Genomic DNA, 11,489 nt, shown 5'->3' on the forward strand with positions numbered 1-11,489 from the left:
TTGGTGTGCCTTTGTAATGCAAAATTTCGTTTAGATAATATTTATTATTTCGTTTAGATAATATTTATATTTATTCATTTTTAATTAAAGATTTTACGACTTGCATTCTTCTCAGTTGTGGTGAAGCTTAGCAGACAACACCCACAGAACGCTGCGACATCTCAAGCTCAACTTGAAACTGATAAACATTTATATGAATTAAAGTGAGTTGTAAATTTTTTTTTCGTTGTTTGATATAATAAATGATATAACATCCTTTAAGTATTGAACTGCCAGATAAGAGCTTTCGAAATGAAACTGCAAGTTTGCAGATATCTGATAATTCCAAAGATCTATCTGTTACTGGATTGATAGGAATAAATTTTATAAAGACGAACACAATAGGTAAATGGGCTTACATTGCGGATAAGAATGGATTTGTCGTTCGTTATATTTATAAACAGTTAAAGGCTACTCAACAAGATCCTAGCTATTCTTCAACAACATATCGCCCAACTCCACCACAATATTTACCAGCACCACCACCACCAAAGTCTTTAAGTCCGAATGCTTTAAAAAGTGCTGGTGGTTAAAGATGTAGGGCAGTGATATAACATAGTTAACATGAATTTATTTAAGCAACTCTTATCTGTATCTTGTTCTAGGAGCTCGAGAAAGGCACAAAGATCTTGATATATTTTCGTAAAATTAATTTAAGTTAAAATTTATTAATGCAGTATATATAAAATAACAATAAATACTTACAGTATATACAATAAAATATAAAAGAATATTTAATTAGTTTCACAATAAAACATTTAATCTCAACAATAGCAGACATACTTCCGAGATGCAGGCGCTTATTTCTCCTTAATTAAATAAATTTAAATAATTTCTATAAATTTTCTTGATTATAAGTAACCAATTCATTTAAAATATTAATTGCATTCTTAAAAACAACTATATGTTAGTATTTCAGTATTGTGCATTAAAAAACCAGTCATTGTCTAGTATTTTTACGTTTTCAAGTTTAAATCTTTATGAATTAACTGGGATGTGGTCAATGCAATTGACATTTAAATTTTTTTTCACAGTCTTTTCTCTAAGCGCACAGTACGCAGAAGATTCTTTCTATACCCATGTGATACCAGGTCGTCTTTAGGTGAACAGGTTTTTTAAAATAAAATTTATTTAAAATCAAATAATTGCGATTTGAACAAACTTAATTTCTTGCAAGACAAAATTATGGCTTGAAGTCTTCAGTAGTTTTCTAATCATTACGTAGTGAAGACATACAAAGATCATGGTTCTGAAATTTGCTGGGTGTGCTTTAGTAATGCAAAATTTATTCTGTTACTCCTATACTTACTTTTTTTTACTTAAAGATTCTACAAGTTGCACTTTTCTTCTTTCTTTCGGTAAAGTTTAATAGACAAAACCCACAGAGGAGTACTAGGAGTATAGTACCTAAAGTTCAATTTATTATCTAATAAAAATGAATATAAAATGAATTTTATTGCGAAGTCTTTATTTGTAATTTTGAATAATGATATTTGTTTTCAGTTACCTAATAGTTCCAAAGAAGATTTATCTATTACTGGATTCATTCAAATAAATTTTATAAAAACGAATGCAATGGCAAACTGGACTTATACTGCGGATAAGAATGGATTTTTAGTTCGTTATATCTACAAGCAGTTGAAACACACTGAACAGCTTTTAAGCAATACTCCTCCAACTAGGCGACGTATTATAGGTTCAAGACCATGTTCAGGAACATACTCATCATTCACTTCGACGTTACGATGTGCCACAACTTTAAGCGCGGAAGCTCTAAAAACTGCTGCTGGTTAAGAATATAAAATATTGATGCATTTAAGCTCCGGAATAATTTTTAAAAATTTTTAATAATTTATTTTATATTGAAATTTTTAAGCACAACATAATGAATTAAAAATAATATAAAAAAAAATATTTTAATAATCTTAACATTAATCACAATTTTCATTCTAATCTCTATAAATCTAAAGACATGATAAAATCCAACTATATTAAAAATTAAATATCAAAACAATATAATTTAAAATACTTGAACTATAATAAATACAAAAATATTTGAAATAGATCTACCAAAGTATAGTTGTAATACGTCGCCTAGTTGGAGGAGTATTGCTTAACAGATGTTCAGTGTGTTTCAATTGCTTGTAGATATAATGAAGGCATAATCCATTATTATTCATATGTGTGAACCCAGTAATAGATAAAGCTTCTTTGGAACTAATGTGTAGATACTTGAAATTTTCCAATTTCATTCCGAAAACTATTATCACGCAGTTGTATTTCGAAACAAGCATTATTATGCATAATTCTGAATAACAACTTCATAGCAAAATTTAATTCATATAAATTTTTATTAGAATTTATTGCATTTTATCTACTAAACTTTATCAAAAGACAGAAGACAAGTGCAACTCTTAAAATCCCTATTAAGTAATAGAAGTAAGAGTAAGAAGACTAGAATAAAGTTCACATAACTAAAGCTCAACAAACAACCATGAAATTCGAAAACCATGATCTCCAAATGTCTTCAAAACGAAATGATTGGGAATCTACTGAACATCTCAATTGATCATTTTTAATTCACAAAAAATTAAGTTTGCTTAAATCACAATTATTTGATTTTAAATAAATATTATTTTAAAAAACCTGTTCACCTAAAGACGACCTGGTCTCACATGGGTATAGAAAGAATCTTCTGCGTACTGTGCGCTTAGAGACAAGATTGTAAAATATATTTTAAATGTCAATTGCATTGACCACATCCCAGTTAATTCATAAAGATTTAAACTTGAAAACGTAAAAATACTAGACAATGACTGGTTTTTTAATGCACAATACTGAAATACTAACATATAGTTGTTTTTAAGAATGCAATTAATATTTTAAATGAATTGGTTACTTATAATCAAGAAAATTTATAGAAATTATTTAAATTTATTTAATTAAGGAGAAATAAGCGCCTGCATCTCGGAAGTAAGTCTGCTAATGTTGAGATTAAATGTTTAATTTTAAAACTAATTAAATATTCTTTTATATTTTATTATATATAGTATATATTTATTGTGAATAATACTATATATACTGCATTAAAAAATTTTGGTTCAAATAAATTTTACGAAAATATATGACCTTTATGCCTTCCTCGAGCTCCTAGAACAAAATTAATATAAGAGTTGTTTAAAATAAATTCATATTAACTATATTATATCAGTAGCCTACATGCTTGACAGACAGAAATTTTTAATATAACCTCACGTAAAGGAGGCTGTGCTTTAGAAGGAGCTCTTGGCACGAAAATGTTTAGGCGAGGAGTGGTTGTACGTACCAAAGGTCGCAGATTATTATATGAGTAATGAACCAAAAATCCATTTTTATCGGCAATACAAATCTCGTCAGACATTTTTCTCCATTTTATGAATTTTATTCTCATGAATCCAGTAACAGATATATCGTTTTTGGAATTATCGAATGTCTGTAAACTTGCAGTTTCATTTCGAAAGCTGTAATCCGTCAATTTAATACTTAAAGGAGGCAATATAATTTAGTTTATAAGAAAAAAATGCACAACTTACTTCAGTTGATATAATTTTTTATCGGTTTCCAGTTGAGCTTGAGATGTCGCGGCGATCTGTGGGTGTTGTCTGCTAATCTTCACTTCAGCTAAGAAGAGTGTAACTCGTAAAATCTTTAATTAAAAATGAATAAATATGGATATTAACTAAAAGAAATGAGTTTGCATTACAAAAGCACACCGTGAAAGTTTTAGAATCATGATTTTGAAATATCTTTACTACGCTGTAGTTGTAAAGCTACTTACCATGTAAGTATTATTTTATTTAAATTTACAGTTAAAGTTTTAAAGGTGGTAATCGTTGTATTTTTCGCTCTTTGCATTGTCAACTGGGAAACGATTTCTTCAAAAAGCAAATGCGTTTTTAGTTAATAAAAATTTTGGGATAGTAAAACTTGTGGTACCAGTTTGCAAGGTGGTAACTACATAAGTTAATATTTACATTATTTTTATGTCAAAATTTTATTTTTATAAGAATAAAAGATCTTCAAAAATGTTTAGTAATTTTGCAACTACCGCGTAGTGAAGACATTTCAAAATCATGATTCTAAAATTTACTTGGTTTGCTTTTGTAATGCAAACTCGTTTCTTTTAGATAATATTTATATTTATTTATTTTTAATTAAAGATTTTACGAGTTACACTCTTCTTAGCTGTAGTGAAGATTAGCAGACAACTCCCACAGAACGCTGCGACATCTCAAGCTCAACTGGCAACTGACAAAAATTTATATGAATTAAAGTGAGTTGTGAATTTTTGTTTTCGTTTTTTATTACAATAAATGATGACTACGTTTTTTCAGTATAAAATTGCCAGATAATAGCTTTCGAAATGAAATTGCACAATTTCAGACATCTAAAAATTCCAAAAATGATCTATCTGTTACTGGATTCATAGATATAAATTTCATCATATCGAATGCAATCGCGAACTGGTCTTATACTGCCGATAAGAATGGATTTTTAGCTCGTTATATCTACAAGCATTTAAAGGATACTCAAAAATATCCTAGCTATACTTCAACAACCTTTATTCCAACTAGACCATCAACAACTTACACCACGCCAACATATCCGACAACCAGAACACCAGCAACATATAGACCCCCAACACAGTCTTTAAGTCCGAATGCTTTAAAAAGTTCTGGCGGTTAACATAGGTAACATAGTTCACATGAATTTAAGTCGAGAACTTCTATTTTTATCTAATCTTTTGGGGACTTAAGGAGGATATACGGATTTTTGATATTTTGGTAGTAACAATTTAAATTGAACTTTAGTAAATGTAGTATGTATAGCATTATTTACAATACAATATTTACACTATATGCAATACAATAAAATACAATATTTAATCAGTTTCCATATCGTATCAATGTTAATATTAGATTTTACATATAATAATAAAATATAAAAAAAAATTGTGAAAAATCAATAAGAGGTAATGTTTTTATAGAAACTAATAAAAATAGGTCTTGTTTTGTTCTCGCACTACTTGTGGTTTATAAATATTTGTAACACCAATTGACCATAGGAGGCTCATTTTTTGCAGAGATGAGAAACAGGTTAGGTTTTACCAAAATTAAAGACATGACCTAAATTTACAAGCTCGGACAGCCTAGCACATCTAAATAATTGTGGTGCCTTTTTATAAATCAAATGACCGTAATGATGTAATAGAAGTGTCGTATTTAGGTGGATGGTGTTCAATGAAGAAATTCCGCCATTGAAATTATAGATAATAAAAACTATATAGTTCAGACATATTTTTGAGTGTATATTTGAGTATTAAAATTAACTAGAAATTTTAATAATAATACTTAAAAGAATTGGAGAAGCAAGTCAACTTTCAAAGATAATTAGAAAAAAGAAATGTTAGAAGAGTTAGTTTAGTTTTAAAGTAAAAAGTTTATAGCTTGAATTTTTACATTTGTATATTTATAAACATATATCTATAATATATAAGTATATATAAGTTAAGTATATATAAGTTATATATATATAAGAATTTATATATAACTTTATACTTTATACCCCTTTTCCTTTTCGCACTGTTATTATAATAATTTAATTAATTGTTTATGTAGTTCATTCAAAAATGGTCCCACTATATGTACCTATCTTCACTCTCTGATCAATCTTTTCACTGCTATTATAATTCATTAAGGTAACTAAAAAATATGTAAAATTCTACAAAATGTAACCCATCCCCTTCCTTTATTATAATTTATTTAGTGAATTGTTGTGAAAAACAATGACTAATAGTATTTTGTAATATTATTATTTCGATAAACCATTGGTACAACACATGGGATCATGTGACTGATAGAAGTACCTGGTGATTGCATGGGCTTTTTCCGTTCATTTTAGGTAAAAAAAATACGTAATTTTCAACAAGATCACTAAACAGAACTAGTGTGTAAGTTCACTGTCAGAACAAGATCACTAAACAGAACTTGTGTGTGTGTTCATTGTCAGGTGAGCAAAATGACATATATGACAAATTAATGCGTAGCGTACTTTCGCTGGCGCCATCTTCTAATTTAATCGGAAAAAATTTCTGTATGCACCTGTTATGTAGTATATGTTTAGATCGCTTGTTTTTTCCTATCCGACTATGATGAAGACTCTGAAGCAATGCATAATTCATAGTCCGGTAAATAAAATTAATTTAATTTGAAAAAAAAACGTACTAAATGAAAAATCAAATAAACGTTTTTGATTTATAAGCGCATTATGCGCGTAAGTGAATTTATTTAATAACTTTTTGTGTTTCAAAAAGTTTTTAAAAAAATATTTTTAGCCTAATAGGCAAAATATTTTTCGCTCGAAAATGCACAAATATTTCCCTTTTAAATTTAAATTTGATAAATGGAATCAAAAGCCACTTACTTGCGCAAATGTGCGGTGCCACGGACCAGACCAGGTGTGCAACAATTGACCGTAACGTTGCTTTCTGGAAAAAAAATATGGAATGAAATTAAAGAGGCAACAAACAGAAATGAAACAGGACATAAAATTAAAAAAAGTACGAAATTCAAAAAAAAAAAAATAGGAAAAAACCAAAACCAATTTAAATCAGTTTAACAAAACAATTTAAAGAACGCAAGAACATAAAAAAGAGCACAGGAAAAGGACATCGGAAACAAGGTAAATTAAATAAAAATTTTGTTAAACCATAAAAACACGTACAGGCAACAAACGCCAAATGTCAGAGACGCAGGCTGGCAGGCCCAGAATAGTGTTTGTAGTCTACCAAGTTTAACAAAGTTCACATTACATTTTTTATTTTTATTTTCTTTTTACTTTTCATTTTATTTGTTATTTTATTATTTTTTTTGCAGATTGGAAACATTTTTCTCTCTGCTATTCTGCCATTCACATCACACAACATCACACAAGCACACAACATTACACAAGAGTTAGTCCTATAGGCCATATGTGCCTATAGCCTATATAAAACCTATTCCAACAAAATGTCCATTGTTGCTTACCTTTCAGTTCTCGCGCCAACCAGCGTGTTGCCAACACAACACACAATTTGGAATGGGAGAAGGCATCGCGTGCATGAAACTTAACAGCCCATGTGCCCACATTCAGTGGATCATCAAACTCGATTTTGGCTGCAGCATGAGCATGGGCGGAAGTATTTATAATGCGTCCATTCTCAGAACGACGCAAATGTGGCAATAACAATTGTGTCAGCAAAAAATGCGCCAAATAATTCACCTGCAAATGCAATTCAAAGCCATCCACAGTTGTGTTTGTAGGTTGAAAAATCACGCCCGCATTATTTACCAACACGTCAATGCGCTCGAATTCGCTCATGATATTCCGTGCGAAACGATGCACATTGTCAAAGGAGCACAAATCGAGGTAACGTGCTTCCACGTAGAAGACTCTACCAGCCGCGGCACGACAGCCCAATTCTCGTTTTATGATAGCAGCTGCACGTTCCGCTGCCGGCATATTCCGACAGGCCAAAATAATGCGTCCACCACGTGTAGCTAATGCCTTCGCTATCTCGAAACCAATGCCGCTGTTACCGCCTGTAATGATGACAATTTGTTCCTTGATTTGATTATCGTTAGGACAACGTTGACCGCTCATTATGGTGCTGCAATAAGCAAAAAAACAAAAAAAAACAAAAAAGGAAAAGATGATATTTTAATAGAAATACGAAATACAAAATATTACAAAAAAATTGACATAAAATACACAAAATAATAACAAATTATATGCTGGCAATGCTGACATTGCTGACAATGCTGGCACTGCTGGTAATGCGTCCTTTGCTCTATGCTCTATGCGTTGTTGATGCTGTAGATCCAGAGTGTTTCGTTGCCACAGGCGTTGCTACAACAAATTGTTGTTTTGATTAAAGCACAAATTGCTAATTCACTTGGACATTGTCGATACTGCTCGCAAGCACTTGTGCGAAAATGATAATTATGCCATGTTACCGCTGAACTCTACCGGCATGCGGGTAAGTCGCCAAAAGTGCTAGAGGCCTGGTACTTTAATTGAAAACAGTTTAGTCGAGTGTGGGCCGCTGCGTGGCCTGTTATATTGTTTATCCACGTGCTGCGTACACAAACACATTTAATTGTTGCTTATTTATGGCTTTTAATTGGGTGTACAGTACAGTACGGGGGAAAATTTTAGAATTATTTCACAACAATTCAAATTTACATAGCGAAGCGACGCGATTTTTACCACAGCACCGCAAATGTAAGCGGTTTTCAACTGGCACCAAAATTAAATCTCGCACAAAAGAGATTTTTTGCTGATCCAATTAAATGCTGTGGCAACCAGAAAACATGAAAAACGAAAGCAGGAAAAGCTACAAGCAGGAAGCCAACACATATCCAGGAGTGTATTTATGTTCCTACACATGTACTAAATATAGGTTTATGCCTTTTATATTTAAATTGCACAATTTCGACTATACTCGCATTATTTTGAATTAATGCGCTCTCATATATGAGTTCATACACATATTTTTCATTTTCTGCTATTTTATCAAAAAATTCATGTTTGGGTATTTTATCTAAATTTTTATGAATTGGTTAATTAAACATTAAAATGGGAAGCACCTGAACAAACAAGAGTCCTTGAGAATAAAAAAAAACAACATTTGAATAATTGCGCCTAAATGTAGACTAAATTATAAATTGGCTGAAGAGGAACGTATTTAAACTGCAATTATATACTTCCAATTAAATTAACTCAATTGAATACAATTTGTTTGCTTTTTATTTACGTATTTAAATTGTCTTTATCTGCAAAATTGAGTCAAAAATTTAAACAGCATTTATATAAATAATTAATCTTAGCAGCGATAAAAGTTGAAAGACACCGTTAATAGCTTGGTAATTTAGGTAATCCTCAAGCCATAGTAGACTGATTTATACATTTAACTATAATGAGATCTCTCTTCTCAAAAAAATAGTTCTAAAATTGTTGACTGATATCTCAACAAGATTAGTCTCTCAAAAGTAATTAAATGTCGTCTCTATCTAGAAATAAATGAAACTTTCAAACACATTCATTGTGTTTAACAGGCTTCCATCGTGGTCAGCAGAACAATATTGGAGTTAAAGCTTCCGAACATGTTGGATAACAACATCTCCTCAATATGAAAAAGTCTGCTTTCTAGTTCATCCTTTTAACTATAACAAGACGTCTCATCTGAATAAAACAACAAGTTTGGTCTCTAGAATGTAATGAAATGCTATCTCAGCCTAAAAGTAGATAAGACTTCAAGTCTCATATATCGTGACTATCAAGCTTAGATCACAATCAGAAGAAGAATACTGAAGTGTAAACTTCTGTATATGTTGAATAATAAGAACTCGTCATTATAAAGTACTCTACTTCTCATGAAATACAGTTTATTCCTTGTTTAATTTGAGTTAATCAAAACACAAAAGAATTGCTCTGTTTGCGGCGTTCTGTTCCATTAGGAACCGATATCACTGTTATTATTATATGTTATTATATTCTATGGTTGTAGGACTTAAAAAATGTTAAACAGAAATTACTTTAGCAGTAATTTAATTTTCGGTTTGTACAATAGTACAATAGTGTTCATTACGTCAATTTCATTTTTCAGAGTGACGTAATTTTGTGATATAATAGTTATTTGTCATGATTGCAACGTTCTGATCTATTGAAACCGTATATAATATATATATTTTTTATAATATATAAAAATGGATTATCTCTAATTTTTATTTTGTAGGTAACTTTAATTTCTGTACCTTATTCTGGAACCTTGGAGTTCCTCAAATCGAAAATCTGGAGTATATATACTGTTCACTATTATAATAGCAAGCCAATTTAAAATGAATTGGTTTCTGTATAACTGAAGACTAGATTTAGAGTAAGCCTATGCATTCGACTAACACTCCTACGCATGTAATGAAGTTTATCGATTTCAATGACTCCAACTCATAAAGAGTTAGGTGTACCTTTGAGTTCCTCAAATCGAAAGTCTGGAGTATATGTACCATTCACCAATGTCACCGGGCCGTGTATTATTATAGCAAGCCAATTTAAATTTGGTTAATATCCATATAATGCAAACTGAAGACTAGACTATGACTATATCCAAACATTTTTCAAGTCTATGTGTTCGATATCTTTATGTAGTTAAGTGTATAGTTAGTGTATAAGTGTATCGTTTTGTTATTACTCGGCATTAACCGAATGGGTTTGTTTATTTTAATCCATATAGTAAAAAATTTTTTAAAGTCATTTAAAAATTATTTGCAGATATTTATTATTTGGATTGTAAACAAAATTTTAAACTAAACTTAGTTGCTGAAGTATTTCGAAGTGGTACTACTATATAACGCAATTACCTCAAATACCACACATGAAAGTAGTTAAAGGAGTTAGATGCACTTTATAAGAAATTACTAAAACTACTTTGAACTTAATTCATTGTAATTATTACACAAAGTTGGCCCTTTTAGGCACACAATATGCTCCGCACTGTATATTTCGCGAAAGCCTGCCTGTAAAATATTCTTGGCTAAGAAAATAAAATAAAATTAAATTTGGTACTCATGCAAATTTACGTATAGTATGAAAGAAAATTCTTTTTTTTAAATATGCTTTTTATGCTGATATCGTTTATATAATTTGATTTTAAACTGTTAATTATATATGATTACTGTTAAAAACACCAGTAATTGATATTTTGATTTATACCAGTAATTGATACTGGTTAACTAGCGGATGTTTTTTCACCATAACCCTTTATATATTTAATTATATTTTTCACAGTAATTTTAAAAATGAAGTCACTACCAGAACACACATATGTTTCTCTTCATTATATCTACATATGTATATGTAGATATAATTTTTGAAGCAATGTATTATATTTTTGTGACCAATTATTTAAATTTATGACCGGAAGTAATGTGCGTTTATATCTAGTTTTTTTTTAGCTCAAGAATAAAATAAATTTTATATGGAAAAAATTCTGTGCACTTTTGCACAAAGTGCTTCTCCTTTTCAAAGGAGAAGTACGCATAGAAAAACTTTAATAATGCATGAAAAATAATATTTTTCCAACTTTTGCTCACACTTATCCCAAAAAAATTTTTTCCATAAAAAAGTTTTATAAATATTGCTCGGAACATTTGCTCCTCTCGGACGTCTTAATACACATCAAGACGGAACGGAACAATCTATTTTAGTCGAGTAAGTTTTGAACAAGTTCACTTCATGTACTTCACGCTAATAAAATAACATTTGCATGACAAAATAAACAAAATATACATAATAAAATAAGAAGAGAAGTTTATAATAAAAAGTGAACTGGAATAAATGTTAAAAAGCGAACGAATTTTTACACACCGCACCAT

At 30.1% G+C, this 11,489-nt stretch overlaps 2 protein-coding genes across 4 annotated transcripts; one reads left to right on the plus strand and one right to left on the minus strand.

Annotated features, from left to right (window-relative positions):
• LOC119683019 lies at positions 1–4,770 on the plus strand (the record flags this gene model as incomplete). 3 transcript variants are annotated; one of them, XM_038096614.1, is given in 4 exon segments in its annotated part: positions 1–13; positions 91–203; positions 263–576; positions 645–731. In XM_038096614.1, coding segments are annotated over 3 exon segments (436 nt in total), but the record flags the coding sequence as incomplete, so codon positions are not given.
• Positions 4,771–6,497: 1,727 nt separating this feature from the next.
• LOC119676777 (retinol dehydrogenase 13-like) lies at positions 6,498–7,764 on the minus strand (the record flags this gene model as incomplete). Its single annotated transcript, XM_038088035.1, has 2 exons — positions 6,498–6,565; positions 7,104–7,764. Coding segments are annotated over 2 exons (729 nt in total), but the record flags the coding sequence as incomplete, so codon positions are not given.
• Positions 7,765–11,489: the final 3,725 nt, after the last annotated feature.

The sequence above is a fragment of the Teleopsis dalmanni genome, chromosome 2, assembly GCF_002237135.1.
Source record: "Teleopsis dalmanni isolate 2A chromosome 2, ASM223713v2, whole genome shotgun sequence".
In the NCBI taxonomy this organism is placed as follows: Eukaryota; Metazoa; Arthropoda; class Insecta; order Diptera; family Diopsidae; genus Teleopsis; species Teleopsis dalmanni.